General features: G+C 37.3%; 1 protein-coding gene across 2 annotated transcripts in view; it reads right to left on the bottom strand.

Annotated features, from left to right (window-relative positions):
* Positions 1–22,340, bottom strand: part of LOC130606589 (dynein axonemal heavy chain 5-like) — a 459,050-nt gene that overhangs the window by 337,395 nt on the left and 99,315 nt on the right. For both annotated transcript variants that reach the window (XR_008974019.1, XM_057423090.1), the window contains 9 exons: positions 21,372–21,590; positions 18,744–18,920; positions 14,350–14,544; positions 12,546–12,701; positions 12,108–12,290; positions 7,816–7,986; positions 7,061–7,439; positions 5,742–6,013; positions 3,704–3,868 (listed from right to left, as the gene is read on the bottom strand). Coding sequence is in view for 1 of the 2 variants with exons in the window: in XM_057423090.1 (XP_057279073.1) it covers positions 3,704–3,868; positions 5,742–6,013; positions 7,061–7,439; positions 7,816–7,986; positions 12,108–12,290; positions 12,546–12,701; positions 14,350–14,544; positions 18,744–18,920; positions 21,372–21,590 (1,917 nt within the window). In the remaining variant the exon portion in view is untranslated. The remainder of the gene's footprint in view (positions 1–3,703; positions 3,869–5,741; positions 6,014–7,060; positions 7,440–7,815; positions 7,987–12,107; positions 12,291–12,545; positions 12,702–14,349; positions 14,545–18,743; positions 18,921–21,371; positions 21,591–22,340) is intronic.

Here is a 22,340-nt window from a genome sequence, read left to right as displayed (position 1 = left end):
CAAGGGCATCTGAAAAACACAAGCTGATGAGGTTGTGATCAGACCAGATAGTCAGAAGTAATGAAGTAATGTGACGGCAGACCCCCCTCTTCTTTATTGTTCTTACTACCGCTGTTCTTGTTAAGGAAGCGGTCCCCTGGCTTAGGTTGGCTGCCTAACTTCTACCAGAATTAATCAAACCCAGTTGAGTATATTTTCTACATACATGTTGAGGGCAAGGGAATTCATGAAAAGACTTAGTTTCATGGACAGTTTTATGATCAAGACCTACAGCTGAGTGTCCTTCATGTTGTTAGCAGTGAACCGCATTAAAACTTCTCAGTCTGGGCCTACATTCAGCTGGCTGAGAGCTACAAAGATCAATCTTAAGTTTTCCTGCTACTGGGACTCTCTCACTGTGAAGGAAATAAGGAAGTGGATAAGGCTACCCTACTTTTGCAGGAGAAAAAGGTTAAGTATATGGACACAAGCTGTGCTGGGTCATTTGGTCTTCTGGTCACAGAACAGGCCCTGACCTGATTTTATTGAATAGTATAAATACAGCTGCTGTATCATTCTAGTAAAAGAGTTCAGGAGAAGACAATGCCAAATACAAGAAAGTGGTTAAATCGTGCTCTCAAGTCACTAAAACCTGAAACTGCAGCTAAAAGAAGCAAAGCTAAATAGCCTGTGAAGTTGGCTATATGCTGGAGCAGCAAAAACTGTATCTTTTCTAAGATGTATGCGAGTACAGCTAGTACTCCATAAGTCAAAGACTATGACTACCCCTGCAGAGCACATGAATTTTGTCTAACAAAGCATCTGCTTATAATTTACTCTTTTCAGCAATGTTACCTCTCAAATGCACAATCATTAAAGGTTATAGAAACATTAAGACAAGAAAAAAATATTTTTCACTATGGATTGTCCTCATTTTACTCCTTATGAAAGAACTCTATCAAAATGTCTGCATACAGAATGTTTCAGTAGTGAGTTATACTAATATATCTGTGATATCTTAACCCATTGCTATCAAGATGAAAGTGCTATAATTTTAGTCACTAAGGTTCTATCATTTAGTCACTACAGAACAGTCACTGACAGTTCTGTTGCAGGTTCTGTGCATTATTCCCTGAAAGAAGAAACTATCTCTACAATTAAAAAAAATATCGGTTTTTAACAAAGTCAAAGCACTAGGCATAATTAATTTTAATTCAGAAAGTTATATTCTCACTCCCTTAAGTGAAAGTAAAAGGGGCAGAAATCCAACTAGTTTTAAGATAGATCTTGCTTGGTCTAAAGATCATATAGCTTAGTAGACACAGATACTGTTTCCGTTTCTTTTGGAGAAGGCCATATGAAAAACGAAATTTTAGAGTGAAAAATAAATTCTAGGTACAAATTTAAACATTTCCAACTGCAGATAATTGAGTTATACTGTTAATGTTACACTTAGAGGTACCACCAGTACTGACAATCCGTTTTAAGACTGTAAGTCATGTCTATAAAAGGGAAATCACTGAAAAATAGGCCCAGCAGTCTTTTGGGAGTTTTCTTCCAAAGAACCCAATCAACCAACCAGAAAACCAAACCAACGATAAGTAAGATATTTTGGAGTTACAGAATCATACATATACCAAGACAAGATCCTTGGTTCAGCTAATCTGTTAAGGCAAAGGTTTATTCTAGAGAAAAGCGGAGAAAGGCCAGATAAAGACAGGAACTTAGTACAACTTTTTGACAAGCTAGCAAAATAAACACAAAGCCCTTCGGCAAATGTTTCTGAAAACTAAGTGATTTCTAGATACATTTCTCAAAAGCTAGAGTACTACTGATGTGCTACTTCAGTCCCACAATGTTAATATATATTTTTGCTTTAAAAAAGGTTTTACTTTGAGGTTTGATTTGCAGAATCTGGATGGCTTTTGTAAATTAGAAAGATTTCTCCATATTGTGTGGCAAGATCTTTACTTCAAGATATCAGACAAGAACTTTACAGTTAAACATTACACTTTACATTTACAGGTGAAGTTGAAGTTAAACTTCAGGTTATGACAGCCTAGCTTCTGTTGTCTTGTTCATAAACCATTTGTGAATAAATAAAGCAATCCCTGTATGTCGTTTGCAACCTCACTTTCTATTAGTCTATACATGTTTCCTTAAAGCATGAAAACAAATTTAAACTGCCGGCTGCAATATACTTTTAGAATGACAGCAAAAACTGCTGTCTTTTAAGAGTCCTAATTACAGAGCACCTTCTAACTACCAGCACTTCCCCAGATAGGCTAAGGTCTTAATTAAGATTTGCAGAACGGGAGAGCATTTTATCCACTCCTTGCATGAGTGACTCTAAGTGACCAGCTGACTTCAAGTTACTTTATTAGGAGGCTTATGTCCTGACATGGCCAATGGGACAGAAATACTCAACTCCTTGATGCAAGTCAGAGATAAGTTTCAGTTATGGCCTATGAACTGCTTTCAAAAAGAGCCACTCTCCCTCTTTGTTGATTACAGAAACTAGCTCCTACTGGAGAAAAGGTATCTATCTATGAGGGCATTTCACATCATACATTATGTTGAAGAATCATCATCACAAACCTGACACTCCATTTGTATTCATACCATTGGCCATGAAAACAGGAGTCCAATCACAGCCACCTGATGTGTTTCCTTGGACTTGGAAAGGGACTAAAAATACTGTCCATTTCTAAATTATAAATATTTTTGCTTTTAATTTAAAATTTTCTATGAAGTCAAAATCTTAGGAAGAGGCAATAGAATATTTTGTGAATAGGAATAAAATTGTTCTTCCAAGGCAGTGCTTCCAAGAAACCTAACTCAACCAACCAACGTCCTTCTCCCTTCCTATGTCTGTATATTGGCCGGTGATCTGGCTGCACAGTTTTTGAGGACAAGCATCACATCAACTTCAGACTTAAGATACTTAAGTTTAAACACTCAAGTAAGAGTTAGATTATAATTTAATCACTCTTTATCACAGTCAGGCAAATAAAATAAGAGTCCTGATTTTCAAAGAGAATGAGCACCTAAACTTTCTAATTCAGAAGCTAGAGATTTATGGGTGCTCCCTACCTTTTCAAGTAGGTCTTATTCAGTGGATACCAAAATCCTGCAATTCTAAATGAAGACGCATTCTAACAGGGAGGAAAAATCAAGGAGATCTACTGTGAATAACTGCTTCTTCAGAAAATTATACTTGCATCTACATCGTGAACCATAAAACATAAAGCACAGAATGCCTTAAAGTAATGCTGTGCTGTAAAAAATTTTGAATGACTCCATCAAGTTAACTGATTGAATGGTAGGGTCTCCAAATTAATTTCTCTTGTCATCAAAAATTATGACTTTTTCCTGTAGCTTCCTGTAATTGTCATTACTGTCAGCTCCTACAGTGAATGTGACATAGTGTAAACTATAAGTAATGCTTTGTTCTTATAGCTAAGTACTATCACTATCATAGTCTGCTGGATAAAGACAGAGGGCTCATTGGAATCAAATAATTCAGAAAAGCAAGAATGTAATATTTCCATTTCCTCACTAAATGCATTTCAGCTACTAGTCCAAAATTAACTTCCAGAGAACACTCGTGTGAACATAAATGTAAGAATTCAAACTTATATAGAATATGTAAATGCCATTTGTAGTTCAAAAGATAGTTTTAAGTATCTTTATCAGTTCTAGCATGCTCAGTTTAGGACGATACCTTTAATTTTGCAAGACATTCTATATTTTCTGTGGGGTCAGACCCCACTGATAAAAAGCATGTCAAAGGTGTTCGACAGTCACTTTCTGTCCACATTGCTTCCATATCAAGAATAAATCCTTCTGCATATTTCCCTCCAAGAGATTCTGCAATGTAGTGTCGAGCCTGAAAAAAAAAACAACAAAACCAACACAACCTACCGTCAATATATACTTTTTAATTATTTTACTATTATTATTATTATTTAGCATTAATCACTGACATGGAATTTACCAATACCTACATTGGAAGGCAACAACTTTCTATACTTTCATTTTCAACTTTGGTGTAACAAAAGTTACAGTCCACAGGAGGCAATCATTGAAATTCTCAGATAGTAAACTTCAAACAAAGAAAAGAAAGAATTCTGCTCACACAACAGACATTCTGTGAACATTGCTGCTAGAGGATGCTAAATGTTTTTTTAAAAAGAGCTAGAGAAATTCATGCAGAATAGATCAACAGTCAGCTCTGAGGATAGCTCAGATATTGTCCCTAAATTACTGACTGCTAAAGCTTGGTGGACAGCCAAACAAAAGAGTTTCTCTATAGCAGCCCCACTCTTAGCATCTCTAAGCATGTACTATTGACACTGTCTCTACAGCATAGCAGATTACAGAGATCTTTCATCTGACCCAGTTACTGTCTTCCATATACATGTTGAACTTCAAACAAATTCTCCTGTCCAGTGGTTATCCAGTTCAAGTCTCTTACACTGAATATCTATTTCTGCAAAACATAAACACAGCTCAGACTTTATCCTTAAAGGTCAAACCTTCCTTATGCTTCTATTGTCCTCTTTTTACAGATATTTTCTAAAGGGACTTCTAAAGCTATCTGGGTGCATTAAATGTTTTTTTGACTGACATGATTTTCCAACTGTGTTAACTACTAGCACAGATTCTGAGGCATGTATTATGAACAGAAACACCCAGGAACAAGGTGGACTGAGAACGATATAAATTCCAGAAAAGAATAATCTTCCACTATTAGGTTGAATTTCTGTCCTTGTAAAGGGAGGTAAAATTTTGTAACACCTGGGAAAAAACATCAGGGAAAGAAGAGGCAGAGAAGATACTAACAAAAAGGATCCCCCCTTTCCTCAAAAATTAAAATAATTGTAGTTTTTTAAACCACTGTTCAGAGACATTTTTTCTCACAGATTGTTGTGCAAGACAATAAAACTGTTGATAAATTAGCAGAAGCAGCTTTATTATTTTTGTCTGTTTAAATTGTGTCATATGGAGCTCCCATACTTCTCTCTTACTTAGCACCTAAAGAGAAGAAAAGGGAAAGGGATGGAGGGGGGCCTTGTTGAAAAAGAGGTCCATGAAAATATTGTGTCCCTAAATATAACACAGATGTTATCACAACATGTACCATGGAAAATTGAGATATGCATGAAATCAGAAGCACTACTTTCCAGTGTAGCTAAAGACGAAAACGTGAAAATAGTATACTTGTAGGCTCAATACCTTTTTTAGGACTACTCAGAGAGGAAAAATCCAAATATCGCAGACTGCAGAGAAACTGCTAGTCTATTGCAGTTTCATTCACCGTATTTGCTGTGAGACAGTGTTTATTATTTCCTCAGCATGGAGGGTAAGTAAACAAATTATCTGCTATTTTAGTGCATTTATTATGAAATTGAACTGTTCTTTTTCCATTTCTGAGAAAAGAAATAGGGATGTAACTTCTGGCTCACCAGAAGAATGCTCTTGCTTGATAAGTTTCATGACTTCTCTTTAGAAAGACCACCCAAAAGGAATGGTATTCTTGTAGCTCAAACACAATTTATTTCATGTTTGTGATGCCCTAATTCATTGCAATTAAATAAATGAATATTTCTTTCACATATATTTATTACAAGGATTTCAATATCTGATTTTCAAAATAGATTATACTAAGATAAAAACAAAATCAGAGAACAGAACTTTGGGACTAGCAGTTCTACAGGAGATGCCTCATGGCATAACCATTGTACAAAAGTATATCTTACTTGGGCAACGGTATGATCCGGGCACCAGCTACGGACAAGGAGCAGTCTACGGAACTGATCCAGTAAGCTGTCATACCCATCAGGAGTAACAGCCTTTTCAGGTGCTTCTTCATCAAACCAAGCTTTCCATGCCTTCTCATTCTTTATAACTTGCACCAGAAGCTGATTAAAAGGGTACAAGCTAGATAATTGCACAAGATTGAGCCATGTCATGTCAAGAATCCACTTTTTTGGTTTTGGTTCCACAGAATTCAGATCCAAGCTGGCACCTCCTGGAAAGTGTAAAGTATTATAGAGGAAAACAACCATTGTTAAACAGAAAAATAACAAGTAATAAAAATATTCCTGCAATTTAGGGAGTAGAATTCCTTGTAAACCCAGATACAGAGACCTAGAATTTGCATGGAAGAGTCATTGAACAAAGACACACTAGGAAAGTGGTCTCATTACCTCACAAAGCTGATATCCTAGTATTTTTTGTGCTTCTTTTTCACCATCTGTAGAGCTGGAATAGAACTTGCCTACCTAAAAGGATACTCAAACCCAATTCTTCAGACCAGATGTAGAAAGGACCTATGGTTAGTCCAATCTCCCTTCATATAAACGAGAGAATAAGGCAGCAACATGGTGTATTCATCAAGAGCCTCTTAGCTCAACCACCACTCCAGCATCATGCCCACTAGCACCTCCAACACAGCTGAGTTACAATATCAATTTGGTATTTGCAAAGCAAACTAAAATATTTGGGTGACAGGTATCTAATTGTACTTATCATATCTTGGACACAGTGGGGTCTACCCCCATCAAATTTTTTAAACTTTACTAAAATTCTTTGTCATTGTGTCTGAGTAGTGACATACACGGTGCTATAAGGCAATGCAATATAGCAATGTTTTACAACATGTAACAGATTTTCTATTTTTTTATACTGACAATTAAATGTGGTACAGAGTCTCCATGCATTCACATGCCTGCTCACCAGTCATCAAAAGAGATTTTGCTGACTGTCTCCAAGCTCACAGAAGTAAGTATATGACAACTCAGAAAAGAGGTACAGGAGAAAACCATAGGGTATCTTACAAAGCAATGGATGTCATTTTCTGTTTTGCAATGTAATGTTAACCTAATCTAAACGTTATTTTGACAATGTCTATTTTTATCTAGTTTTGGAAAATTTGTTTATTGTCTCTTGGGCTATATATGTTCTCATTCACCAGTTAAAAAACGTTAGATCCACTAGATACAACATATTGTTAGTGCAAGCGCTGCAAAATCTGAATTTAGCAGTTCACAAGCAGAACATTTTTTAGAGAAATTACCTTTGATCAATGTTTCAAACTCAGTGTGTGAAATTTTCTTGGCCTGCAAATCAACCTTCAGTGCCAGAAGCAACGTAAATAGGAATCTGTGATTTTTGTACAGCCCTCGAACTGTGTACTTGAAGACTTCATAGGTGAGACGCTCGATTACGTATACTACCCTTTTTGCTGTGATCTGAGATTTCTGAGATCTTTCCACTGACAGGTCAAAAATGCCAAGGAACTGCCGTAAGGATGTTTGGTACATGATATTAACTAAGCTCATTTCCACAATTAGGAAATAAAGGATGCTACCACGACCAGCAACAGGACGATACTCTTCACGTGCAGTATTGATTTTCACCTCTGTCTCCGCTGCTACGCTTAATTTTTCACTGACCTTAAAATTAATGAAAAAGACCATGAAGATTAAGTCGTGTCACTTCTGATTTACACTGCACAAACAAAAAGAAAAGGTCTTGATTAAGGTCACAAAGGTATATTTAGTCAAGCTTTCCTTCCCTCTATCAGTGTTTCACCACACACATTATGTCTTCCTGTGTTCAAACACCAAGTACAATAGGATTTGATTCAAACTTACACCTTCAAAGTATGCCTGGAATATAAAGCAGTATCCAAGTAACAGTTTAATTTTACAACACTTCATGAAGAAAAAATTATAATGGCTTTACTATTTATTTGTTAGGAAATCAGGTGTTACATAGCGGCTCTGAATTAAAATAACAAAATACATCCGCAATGCATACAAAATTCACCTCTTCTGCTGTTGATTTAGTGATTCTTAGGACTTCTATCAAAGACTCATCTTCAACCAAAGAGCCCTCTGTACTGGTTAGACGGAAGAGTAAATTGTCTTCAAGCTCCTGCATTTTCCTCTTGTTAGATGTCACTTCTTCTATCAGTTTGACTCTTTCTGCCTCCAGTTCCTGTATTCAGAAATTTTCCTTAGAATATTTCAGATTAATCCAAAGAAAGATTCTTTATGACAAAACAGAAAATGCGATTTCATGCCTGACAGACTGGGGGCTTTTTTGCTTTTTCTATAAAATATAGAAATACCATATACTATAGTAATTTCTGTGGATACTGTATTTATTGGGTTGGGTTTATGCCTCTATGAAAATACACGTAGCATGGGGAATAAAAACGAGTTAAAGACATGCAAATGCCTGCAGGGCTATGATCTTGCTGGTGTCATGGAGAAGTCGTGGGATGGCTCCTTTGACTGAAATGTTAGAATGGAAAAATACAGGCTTTTCAGGAAGGACAGGCAGGGGAGACTAGGAGGGGGTGTTGCCTACTATGTCAGTGACTAGTTAGAGTACATGGAGGTCTGCCTGGGGATGGATGAGGAGCTGGCCAAGAGTGTATGGCGTCAGGATTAAAGGTAAGGCACGGACAGGAGACATTACAGTGAGGATCTGCTACAGGCTGCCCAAGCAGGATGACCAAGCAGATGAGGCCCTGTATAGACAGATAGGAACAGCTTCATTTCCACAAGCCCTGGTCCTCATGGGAGACTTCAACCATCTCAGTATCTGTTGGAGGGGCCACACAGCAGAGCATAAACAATCCATGAGGTACTTGGAATGTGTTAATGATAGCTTCTGTCTCCAAGTGATAAGAGGATCCAATGAGGAGACGTCCTATGCTGGACCTTATTATCACCAACAGGGAGGGGCTGGTGGCAAATGTGAAGCTCAAGGGCAGCTTTGGAAGCAGTGACCATGAAATGATGGACTTCAATATCTTTAGAAGAGTGAGGAGGGCACACTACACTGGTCAAGGGAGGTGATTCTCCTCCTCTAGTCTCAGGAGACCCCACTTGCAGTACTGCATTCAGCTCTGGGGCCCCCAACATAAGAAGGGCATGGACCTGCTCGACCAAGTCCAGAGGAGGCCATAAAGATAATCAGAGGTCTGGAGCACTTTTTCTATGAAGACAGGCTGAGAGAATTGGGGTTTTTCAGCCTGAAGAAAAGAAGGGTCAGGGGAGACCTTATAGCAGCCTTCCAGTACCTAAAGGGGCCTATAAGAAAGCTGGAGAGGAACTTTTTACAATGGCAGGTAGTGACATGACAAGGGGGAATGGCTTTAAGCTGAAAGAGGATAAATTTAGATTAGATATATGGAAAAGCTTCATTTTAGTAAGATGCACAAAGCTGTGTTTCCAATGGGAAGTCATAAGAGCCACATTAAATACTCAAAATTAAATCAGACAAAGGACTGAAAGATACATTGTATTGATGGATTTTACACTGTTAGGAAAGTTGACTGGATGACCTTTTCCATTTCTGAGTTCTATGATTTTGTAACTTCATAAGATACACTCCTCTCCTGCTTATAAAATAGGAAATGTCACAATTATTATCTATGTCATATGGAATTTTTATGGTATTTCTACAGGATAGACAATGGCAAGGGAACAATGACACACAAGTCAACACAATGCTAAGTGAAATGAGGCATCCATACTGCTCAGTCCAACACAGCTCAGGGATACTCTTGTTGGCTATCTTTATTTAATCAATCAAGTCAACCTTCCTGTAGGAAAACGGTAGTTAAAACACCAGTCTACCTACACCCAGGGCTTCAGTTTATTTTCATTCTTGTCAACATGCAAAGTTACAGAAAAAAAGAGATGTACAGAGTAATGCAGTACACGAGAGGCTCTCCTGTATTTCAGGGAAGTGACAATTTTCTTTCACAAGCTTATTTGGAAACCTGTTTGCAATCTAGGGCTGTGGAATGTAGCTCCGTGGAAGCTACAAATAACTGCATCCCAAAGGAAGAGAATGACTTAAGCATCAGTTGGTCAGCTTCAAATTTTCTGTGTTTTCTCCTCTTTACCATTAACACAGAAAAGATTAAAATCAGACAAAAAGGAGCAGTTCTACAGAACACTCAAACATGCATTTACATATATGCTTAAATTCTACTTGAGGATATGCTTTGCTTAAGAACAGGCACCTCATCCATTCTATTTGTAAGTTTGTAAAGAGTATCTCACAGGAAATTAACAAATACAGAAAATGCCAGGCTTTTGTTGGCAAGAGGACCTTGTGATCACATTTGTAACAACCCCCTCCTCCCAGCCGTTCTGAACACAAACAGTGGCAGCAACTTCACCACCAAAGTACAAAAAGATGCTGATTTTTTTTTTTGTTTGTTTTTCATATAGTTACAGGAGCAACCTTTAAAGCTGAGAAGAATAAACGCTTTTTGATAGTCTATTTCATTGATCACTACAACAATTTTTCGGAATGTCTTGGTTCTTTTAATCTATTACTTTATTTCAGTGATCATAAACTTGTCTTTTGTTTGTAATACAAAACCAGTTCTTCAGATTCCCTGTTCATGCTCTGTCTTTTCTTTGAACTAAATTTGTCAGAGGTCCATTGGCTCTGACTATTTACACCAGGACATTCATCTCTTATTGAGACAGAAGGGACACAACAACTATTATTTATTCATATCAAAGGAAGAAGTTTAATAAATATTGATCACCTGCAACCATGTCCCTGTGCAACAAGTAGTACTGATACTAATCAGCTACCGTTGCAGCTCTCTTCAGCTTATACACCGCACTGGATTAATATTTTTCAGTGTCTATATTTTTGACCCAAAATGCAATCTAAGTGTTGCTACATACCTTCAGTATGAATTCTGTAACAGTTTTGTCCAGGAAAAAAAAAACAGAGAGCGAGGGTATTGGAAGGGTGTAGAGTGGTGGAAGAGGGAAAGAGAGATGAGTTTTGCTTACATAAACATGCATCTACCTGAGTAAAGATTAAAAGCTTTTAATCCCTAGCATCCATCCAAACCTGCTAAAGGGTGGCTTTTCCTCAGTACCTGCTGTTACATCTTTCCCATTTTTAATGGAACAATTCACAGGAAGTTTGGGCGTAACAATGATTTTCTAGCCTCTGGTTGTGATTGTCAGTCTGAAGGAAGGGCACTTAGATTCCAGTCCTTACTTCAGCAAATGCTCATTTGAGCAAAGTGGAAAGGTGCTGGCCAAAGAAAGTGACACCACCACTAAAGCACACTGGTTAGAACATACTTTGGGAAGCCAAAGAAAGATGAATGAATCCCCTTACATAGGGAACTACTCTGACACGAGCAAGCCTACCTGAGTTACTGAAAGCAGCAACTCTGCTAAGCCAAACCTTACTTTTTGTTACTTTTCTCACAAAGACACAATTACGAAATGCTCCATTTGAAATTAATAAGTCACTCAATTTGTCATGAAATACAACTTCTGTGCTTTCACTTTAATGAGAAAGGAAGAAAATATTTCATTTTAGTGTAATAGGACCATAACATTCATGTATTTATTGATATGACTGACACAGTAAAAAACCCATGTTCGTCCCCAGTGCCTATGATGAATAGACTCCTAAGTTTTTGTATAACCAGGCTGTTAAATTAGATCACACAAAAAGAAAGAGGAAAAATCTAGGAATTAAATTATTGTGGAGGCTGTCTCAGATTTTATATTAGGAAATAAAACCCCTGAGAAATGCCTGAGAGAGATTTTTCTTCCCTATATTTGCTTCCACGTAATCAATAGAAATTTTACTAACAGCAGAGTCAAGTTAGTGTTCAAGGCTCCTTAAAAAATCTCATAACTCCTTGCACACTAGAGCCTGACTGGCAAAAGTAGCATTAGTTCATAAGCACTTTTCATGTAATTCAAATTAAGTTTAGAAAGGAATTTAAAAATAAAAGAGGTTTCTGACTGAATAAGGATCCTTTGCTATGAATGAAGGAATAAAAATGCTTTATGTACGTCATGTATATGCGTGTGATGTATTTTTAATGAATAAATTTCTTTCTTCTCTTTCCAAGGCCAGATCTTAAAATAAATGTTTATGTCCCTCCATTCAATTAAAAAACAGCTCCACATTGCCTTTCAGCAAATGCACAAACCCCTAAACTTTCATTCACATTTTTGTTCTTGCATTTGATATCAACTAAATATATCCACTCATGGTGCAGATATTGAAGCTTTCTCTATATACAAATACTGTTAACTACTAGGTACCTGTTTTTCTGTGAGGATCACACGGCCAAGGAGCTGATCCTCCAGTCCTTTCATAGTAACAGTAAAGTCAATCACAGTTGTTCTTGCACTAATTTCTGGAGTATAGGCAGGATTAGCCAGTTTTGTTGCCATATAAAGGGTAAACCCCTTCATCAGATCTACCTCCTTGTCACCTACTTTGACCTGAAAATAAAACATATTACTCAAATTTCAAAAACTAAATTCAGAAAAACAGGTATTTTATGCAGTAAAAAGTAGATGATGTTTTCATTTACACTTTTTAAAATTTCTGCCTAAGGGGTAAAAAACCCCAACCCCTTAAGTCCACTACTCATCTTTCTGAAGTGTTGCAATGGTGTGAATCTCGGCACTATCCAGACTACCAGATAGCCAGCATCTGTTCTATCGGTATTTATTCTGTGTCCACAATTATCTTACCTTGTGTACTGAACCAGATTTTATGAAATTTTTTTCCAAGATGTTATCTAGAGCAGGGTCTAGTTCCTCTCCAACATCTTCTATTAACAATGGTCGGCCAAGAGACAGACAGTCTTCTATATGACTTCTGAAGAACTTATGGTTCATATATGTAACCTAGGAAGATTAGTTCACAATATAGAATGCATTTGCAAGCACATAGAAAACAGTGTAAAAATATACTGCAACTTTCAAAAGTTATACTCATCCTGGGATAGCTACACAAATTATTACATTTTAAGGACAAACACCTGCCTCTGCTAAAATGAACGGAAGTTTTGCTTTAACTTTAACAGAATAGGAGGTCTCACTTCTTTGTTATCTTTATTTACTTAACCTATGCATAAAATCATAGAGTTATTGACATAACATAGCTACACCACCTCCCTATCTGCCTGGCCTGTCTTTCCTAAAAAGCCTGAATATATGAGATACATTCTTCTCTCTGTTTCCTGTTGGTTACTCACACTAGTGTTTCTGGATCCAAATCTGGTAGGCAAAGTAACATCTGATGTAGAGGAAACCATGTTATCTACTGTAAGACAGTAGATTTCATACTGTCACATTCACATAAATTCTTCTGTGAATACAACTCATGTTTAAGGAGAGCTTTTCATCATATTTTTAATAAAGGCATCCATTTTCACAAAATCTTTGAATATTATACATTATTTTTCTGTCTCTTCTCAGTCAATACTTCCCATTTCTAGCTGTGTTTCTACACCATTTTTTGAACACATTCAACTTATCAGAAACTGGATTTAGTGTGGATTGAATGTTGGGCTGTTCTTAACAGTGCTAGGAAATACAGATCTAGATCAAGGTCCAAAAGTTAAGCATTTAGTTAATAACATCACCATGATGTCATAAGCTCTCTGGATGTCACCATCCATCTCAGTTCCCTTTTCTTATCCATCACTCTCATTTAGAGTGAAGACAGTGTTCTTGGCATTCATGCGATAATCTACAGTTGTATGACAGGCTTGTTTTATTCACAGCTAACTCTTTAGTATCATGTTTGATCTGGCCTGAAAATGTATTAGATATTCAGATCTTTATCATAACCCGTCTTAATGATATTGTTGTAAAAAATTATGGAGGGTAGGCTGATTACAAGGGGAAAAATAAGTTTTGAATTAAATAGAGGATCCAGGTCCCAAATAGGATGCATTGTTAGACAGAAAGTGAGAAGGGTGCATAAATTAAGCTATGAATATTTTTATCACAATAAAGCATATCACATTTAATCATCAAGATACAGCCTAAATTTGGGCTTCGTGCTTGATAGGCTTCAAAGACTACTAGATTTCCATTCTACCTCAGGACACCATTCTGCTTTCAATTCCTCTGTTTTCCTATTCCCTATTATCCTCTTAAAATGATTACCCTAAAAAGTAATTGCCATGCAGTACCAACTTCCTAGTACTGTCTGGTCTTAATTTTGTAAGTCATTTACTTCCCTCTAAGTTCCTCCTTTTCTATCACAAAAATTAAAAGATTTATCATAAAAATAGATACGGCATAACATAAAATTCCAATTTGCTCTTCAAAATGTCTGGGACATGACAAAGCAGTAAAAACTATTTCACCCTGAGAATGAAAGGTCACAGATTTTGCATCAGTCTTAATTTCTGCCTAATTATATACCATGAACTTCAGATTTAAATTACATATGGCCAAAGTATGACAACAGAATAAATAGTTTGCATTGCTAACTATGATGTGACATGACACATACATAAAAAATATTAAATGAGCTATTTACCTGGAGTCCATTATTCTTCTCCTTATTTTTAATCCAGATCTTTCCTTGACCTTGTGGATCAATCAGCAGAGGATATCTAGATGCTTTTGTGACAATTATGCCATTCTGAATTGAAAGGTCATCGTTTGGAAGACCCTGGAGATTCCATTCACCCACTGTAGTATTGTCAACAAGCATACCAGTAAGGTTCAGGTCCTAACAGAAAATATGCAATTACAAATAGGTACCAGTTAGAGGAGCTATACTAAAATGCTTGATGGAAGGTTTTTCTTCTTATTCTGATCATAATGCATGATAGAATGCATTTGGTAGCTATCATTTCCTTTCTTTAAAGTTCAGTGCCTAAATCATTGTTGTGCAATAATGAAAGTGAAGTCTGTTGAGGCTTTGATGTCTATCAAAGACAGTTAAAGAAATTCTGAAGCCAGTTCAATATCTAACAACAAGCTGATTTTGGTATTGGCAAACTCTTTTTTTTGTCAGCTCAAAAGGAAGGGTCATCTTGGTCACAAGAGCTTCCTCCTGCTGTAAAGCTGTAAAGTACCCTCCAAGTATATTCCAATAAATATAGGATGGCTTGTTGGAGACTCAGACAAGAGACAGGAGATGTGCTGCAGGTCAATAATCACGAACCATATAGAAAATTATCGCTGCCATGTTCAAAACTATTCCCAGCTCATATAATCTCATAGAGTTTGATTTGCACACACTGAGTAACCTGCTTTATTTTATTCACTGTGAACAGTGACTGGCCTCTCAATAATTATGTGCAGAAAACAGTTCTTAAAATCGCAAACCAAACACTCCAAATTAGAAAATAGCCTAATAATTGTGTGAATTTAAACAGAACAAATTTGAAAGGTTTTTTTTATTTTCTCTGTATATTTTTCAGTCAAGAATTCCTATGTATAAGCTACTTCTAAATTTGTGGTTTGTCTTTAAAAAGAAAGAAATCGACCACAAGTCCTGCAAAAATCACATAATTCAACATCTGAAGCCTAAAGCAAAATTTCAGATACTGCCAGACTTGTGATACAATCATGAGAGCTAGTAACACCAATGGCTGCAAGACTCAAAAGCTTTTTTGCTGCTTTGATTTTTTTACTGCTCTGATTATTGAAGAATCTGAACAAAGCTAAGCAAACCATTCTCAGAAGACAAAAGAGAGAGAAACTTTTAAGAATCCAATTTCCATTTGTAAAAAGGACAGTAAAGCATTTAATAGCCAAAATTTTCAGCAATTGGACCCTAAAACCATACTTAGCTCTTTAAGCAGAATAGTAGGGGCTAAACAGCTTTGAATTTTTTCTTACTGCAGCAGGAAGTATCAGTCACTCTGCAACTCTGAAACTTAGCTAATTTAAGTGCCTAACTACACAGATAGATAGCTAATTTTAAACAGCTCTCTTTAAACTGTTGTGCTGAAATGACTCATACACCCACAGCCAGTTAGTCTGTGACAAAGTAAGGCAGATGTCAAGCCTTTTGCTTGAACTGCAAAGCTGCTTGCTTTCCTGTGGTGTGAAGTATCAAGAGAAGCCCATATGCTGCCTTTTGTGAGTACTTAATTCACCATAAGAAATTAAAACTCAGTTCCATAGACTATCATTGAAATCACAATCCTGTCTTTAATGGTAACTATCTAAACAGAGTGGTAATTATGTTTTGAAACTAGTTAAGTTTGGCATTCTGTGTTTAACCTGTCCATATGAAAAAAAAAAAGCAACAAAGAAACAATCAAAAAGTATTCCTCAAATTTTGAAGGATGCAGCTGGGTAGTAATGTGGTCTGAACATACTCACAGAAGCAGAATTTCAGTTCCTAATGTCTTGCTTTCGAAGGACATTATCCATCCTAGTTCTTATCCTTAAATGGTAAGAAACTTGACAAATATTCCCTAAGGTAAGTAGCTTTTAAGAACATTTTATACTCTGAATTTGAGATAAAGCCTCCCTGGGATGAATGTATGTAGGATAAATGTAGGATAACTCCCATAGCACACCGGTAAAGAATCTTTCCTGAGACTGCACTGCTACTAGTGCTTTATTAATAAATCCATCTTGGCTTTACAAATTACTTATCATCAGGAGCTTTCAAATCCCTTTGCTGGGCAAGTAAAAATCATTTATCTTTGTAAATAGTATAAGTCGGGCTAGGCTGTGAGGTTCATGCTGTCAGGTCAAGGTTAATCACAATTACAAGAAGCGTTATGCACTACCTAATGTAAAACAAAAACAATAAAAATATACATAAGTAACTTCTATGATATGAACATCACGACAAACGTCCCATGGCAAAGAGGTCTCCCTAATATACATTCAAGTGTTAAAGCTCCCAGGAACCTGGAAAGAGGGTGCAGCAGGGATACTAAGCTACCTTCAGCTGTTTCACAATAGTGTAGCCACCGCTGTACACAAGTTGTTCACTTACTCCCAGTACTTTCCAGCAGCACCTGCTCTTTCAAAAGCTTTGACAGTTGAGGACAGGAGCCATTTGACCTTAATGCCTCCACTCCTGTGCTGACATAAGAACTACAACCTTTACTGCTGGAGAAAATATACTTGGGTATTTACAAAACCAAGCAGAAGGCAACCTGGGCAGATTACTCAGAAAGACATTATTATGGACTAAACCCTGCTTTCAGTATGAATATGTCTTCCAGTTGCAAGGAAGAGTATTGGACAGACCTCCTAAAAATCATGAAATAGCAATAAGGCTGCTGCTGGCCACAAAGAAAGATAATGCACCAAAACAGCTACCAGGTCCAGCACTCCTGGGGCAGATAATGGTAGAAAGAAAGAACAAGATTCCTGTAAAGGAAACTGCTCTGTATCTTAGTCCCAGCATGCAGGTTGTTCACTTTATTAAAGGTAGTATACGACAGGATGGAGCACGTGAGGAAAGGCTGAGAGAGCTGGGGTTGCTCAGCCTGGAAAAGAGAAAGCTCTAGGAAGACCTCATTGTGGCCTTTCAGTTCTTAAAATGGGCCTATAAGAGGGATGGGGAGAGACCTTTTTAGCAGGGCTTGCTGTGATAAGCCGAGGGGTAATTTAAAAAAAAAGGAAAATGATTTTAAACTAAAAGAGGGGAGATTCAGGCTGGAAGTGAGGAAAAAGTTCTTCACAATGAGGGTGGTAAAATACTGGCACAGGTTGTCCAGAGAGGTGGTGGATGCACCATCCCTGGATACATTCAAGGCCAGGCTGGATGTGGTTCTGAGCAGCTTCATCCAGTTGAAGATGTCCCTGCTGATTACAGGGGGGTTAGACTAGATGACCTTTGAAGGTCCCTTCCAACCCAAACTATTCTGTGATTCTGTGTGTCAGGGAACTGAAGCTGTATGATGGCACCCTAGCTCTGTTGCATTTTAGGCCACCTCTGCCTGCACAGATTTAATCCAACTGAGGAGAAGCTGTAATGTCAGACTCCCTGAGAACAGACTCAGTGGTGACAGACGTGAACAGATTTAAGAGCTTAGACTGGAGGAAGCTGAAGTGGCGTAAAACAAGCTTAGAAAATCCAGGTTTTGTTTAACTTAATAATTTCAACAAGGCACTTCAAATTAAACTAAATTAAATGCTGTAGGTACACAGGTATGACAGAGAAAGGGAGAAAGCAGATTTTTAGTGGCAGCACATGAGACTGTAGGTGGTAAAAGTGTAAAAAGGGCAAATCTTGTTGGGTCCCTGGAAGTTGATTGGGGCATAATTCCCACCCAACCCAGACTCCTCTCTACCTCTGCACCTCCTATGGGTCTAAACTGGGAGCTGCTGCTTCAAAGACTGCCTGGAAAACTATAGGGCCACAGCAATACCAGGTGTGGGCTGGCATTCTCTAGCACATAATCACAAGTTATTCCTTGTAAGGGGATAACTTAAGATGCTGACGGAGACAGTTACAACTGGTGTTTTCTTCAATATATGTATTTTCCACTTTCAGATGTGACTGGTTTGCTTGACTTTATGGCTGAAGTTATGGACACAACATGGTACTTGCAAAAAAGCAGTAGCTATGGGGGAAAACAGAGACTACGTGACAGAACCTCGTATGATAAGGTAAATCTCTTCTAAGCTGGTAAATGCTTACTTCATTTCCCATATTACACAATTTCCTCCCAGGACAGCTGACCTCAGACAGCATCTCTCTTAGACGTGCCAGAGCATTGGCTTATATACCAATCTTGCAATGCATGACAGTATAATGAGGATTTTAAAACATAGTGCTTCAGAAGCTCAGCTGTCAACTGTTCACATTTTTTTCTTTATTAAAAATTTGATGGAATGTGACAGCCAATATATAATCTTCCAATTATATACTTTTCCAGAATGGAATGTTCTGCCTATCATTACTCTGCAAGGCAAAGAGTAAGGTCAGGACAGAGCATGAGCACTTACATTACTGTATGGAATCTTACTGTTGTCCATCTCTTTCTTCCACAATTGGAGCAGCAAATTCCTGTACTCCTGATTGAAAGGTCCAGAGTAAGACAGAAATCCAGTAGCCAGAAGAACATTCCCCACTAAATTAATAATTTGATTGTGAAAGTTTTTGCTGCTTGCTGTCCAACGAAGCTGTATGTAGAAAATTATAAAGAAGTTAGGTTAAGCAGGCACAAAACTAACACAAAGAATTTATCTCTTTCTGGTAAATAATTGTCCTTCAAACCAGAAGTATTTTTTCTTTTAATTGTTTTCAGTAGTAGAAGTCTGCTTGGAAGAGCTGGCAACCACCTGAGGAAAAATTATCTTTGCTAACAAGCTAGACGAACAGGTAAGAAGTGCTTTAAAGGAAGAATGAAATGAAAGGGAGAGGATGACCAACAATCACATGAGGAAGTGGAGATGGCAAACAAAACATGTGGGGCAATATAAATAGTAGGGACTTTGTAATCAATAAATAGGGCTAATGGAGGAATACCCCAAGCACATCCACATAAACAAAGAAGTGCCTACCAGACAGAACGTGGGAATAGCTTTCATACTGTTTCTGGGAAATTAGCACAGCTGGACACCTCTCTGAAGTACTTGTGCACTAATGTGCACAGCATGGAGAACAAACGAATAATTAGAGGTCTGTGTGTGGCTGCAGAGTCATGATGTCATGGGGATCATGGGGACATGGTGGGAAAGCTTCCACAACTGGAGTGCTACAACAGGTGTACACAGGCTTTTGAGGCAAGACAGGTTGGGAAGAGTAAGACTTTTTTTTTCATGTGATAGAGCAGCTGGAAAGCACAGAGTTCTGCATCTGAGACTCTGTAATAGACAATGAGCCAGTTGAGAACTTATTGGTTAGGATTAGGGGGCAGAGCAACACAGGTGATATTATGTGTGCCTCTATTACAGACAACACGACTAGCAAGAAGAAGATGAGGTCTTTCTCTGACAATGGGAAGAAACCTCTCATTCACAGGCACTGTTCTACATGGGGGACTAACCACCTTGATAGCATCTGAACAGACAGCATAGCAAGACACAAGCAATCCAGGAGATTTTAAGGAGAACACTGACAAAAAATTATTAACAGGTAACTGAGGATTAATGAGGGAGTGTGGTTTGCTGAACCTCAGACTTTCAAACAAGGAAGAACTAGTTGCTGATGCAAAGGTCAAGGGCAGCCTTGGCTGAGAGAATTGTGATTGTTTAGCCTTGAAAACAGACAGCGCAGGGGGAATTTTATCAATGTGTACAAATACCTTATGGGAGGGTGTAAAGCAGATGATGCCAGCCTATTTTCAGTGGTACCCAGTGAAAGGACAAGGGGCAGTGGGCACAAATGGAAATACAAGAAATTCCAATTAAAGACACATTAAAACTTTTTTACAGTGAGAGTGGTCAAGGACTGCAAGGAGGTTGTGGAGTGTCTGTCTTTGAAGATACTCTAAATGCAACTGGAGAATGCCCTGAGCAACCTGCTCTATTTGACCTTGCTTTGAATGGGGCAGGGGGTTGGGTTAGATGAGCTCCACAGGTCCCTTCCAATCTCAATTATTGCATGATTCTATGATTTTCTGAATAATATTTTTGAGTTTTACTTATTTCTTTCTCTCCAGATTCCTGTTCCCTGCCAATCACTCTGCATGCAGTCTTAGCCAGAACCTACATGTTTTAAATTTAGAAAACACACATTTAACCCAGTGTCAGTTTCACCCAAGGCTCCAAGTGCCACACAGTCTTTCAATTTTTTTTCTGAATTTTCAAAAGTAGAATGGAAATCCCACAATAAGGTGCTCTAAGTGCCTATTTTGGTGTTGCTATTAAATAGAGAAATTCAGTGAAAAACTATGATAAAGCATCCAATATTTTTGACTGATATATTTTGAAGTACAGCTAAGAAAACAAATTCTGAAGTCCTGGCCTCACAGGACATAATGGTTGAAGTCAGAGATCTCATCGGTTTTTACTCTGTGTGAAATCAACCAAAGAATATCAAAGCAAATAATCAGATGAGAAAAAAAAAAAAACAAAGGTAACCTGCTTCTTCTGGACACCTTTAGGCTGAAGCCAGAAAAATCTGCACATAAAAGGTAAATTTCAAGCTTAGTGCAGAAGAAAACAATTAATCAATAATTCTACAATAGGTTCCAGTAGAAATCTGAACTTCAAATATAATTCAGGAAATTAATCAAGCTTCTAATTCTTAATGCTTGTATACTTGGTGAGAAAGAGAGTAATCCTTACAGATATTTTAGGGCAGTTATTTAGGTTAAGCTTAATTTCTCTTACTAAAGCTAAAAGGAACTTGGCTCCTTGGCTTTAAATCTGAACTTTATCCCAATACAAGCCATATGGTATGACATAAATCTTCATATGCAAGAATTAAGTTAACACAAGAAACTGTTTTACTTTGTTAGATACATTAAGTTCAAGCAAAAAACATACACATAACTAAAATAAAGTGTCATATAATATAGAGATGTCACCATGCCTTGAATTTCTTTAGGACCACTAATGATCATCATGGAGTATTCTCAAAATTGAGAACCTGCTTTATGCTGCAAACCTACTCATCTGTGCCAGTACCTTTTCTCCACCTAATCCCTCAATCAGAGCTGTGGCATTGTTCATTTTCTTTCTGCATGCTTCAGCATCATCAAGTAAGGCCTGCTTCTCTTTCATAGCATTATCATACATGGCTTGTACTTCATCCAGTTCCTTTTGCTTCTCATCCAGCTGAATTTGTGCATTATTCAGTTCCATTTGGGCAGCTGCAAGTCTTCCCTCTTGCAAGGCTAAATTTGCCTACAAACATTTAAAAGTAAAAAGTAGTTACTACCTATTATTTGGCAAGAGCAAATGACATTCATTTAATGGCACATATTGCAATGGATTAGGTACTTGTAAAAATAATATGTTTAGGATGACAGCAGTTTTTTTCCTTTTTTACTTTTTAACCTGAAATGAACACAGGCATAACACTATTCAATGCAATCTTAAAATATTTTAGTATTTTCAGAATGATCTATTGATCACATAATGATAAATTATTTGAAATCACAATACACTTGAAATAGCTGTGTACCAGATATAAGAAGCAATCCATACAATGTTTTCTGTAATTTATTCTCAATGCAAAAGAAAATTAACATTGTCCTCATGGACAATAGTAAAGATAATGGCACCTACTCTTCTCCTCTATTTTCTCATTGATTTCTTCTACAATAAAAATACAACAAACACATTTTTTGCTCTTTTGGAAACTAAAACTCTAGAGATTTTTCTCACATTCCTATATAAACTTATGTGTTGCTAGTCATTTAAATGTGGCCTCTTGACTATTCCTAACAGGGGAAAAAAAGTATTCTGTGAATTCAGAGCATGTTTCCAAGTATATGTTTGCAAAGGATTAGAGACTGACAAAGTTCTTATGAAATTCACACTTGGAGATAAAGGTTGCTTCCATTTACTCTGAATATTTAAAACACTTGTTTAAATATCATGCATCTTATTTCTATTTTTTCTGCTTTCAGAGTTATGAGGACGGACAACAAG

This window comes from Pezoporus wallicus, unplaced genomic scaffold (assembly GCF_028554395.1).
Source record: "Pezoporus wallicus isolate ANWC-B61680 ecotype Strahan unplaced genomic scaffold, APGP_CSIRO_Pwel_v1 contig_749, whole genome shotgun sequence".
In the NCBI taxonomy this organism is placed as follows: Eukaryota; Metazoa; Chordata; class Aves; order Psittaciformes; family Psittacidae; genus Pezoporus; species Pezoporus wallicus.
This window is presented reverse-complemented; position numbering and strand designations above follow the sequence as displayed.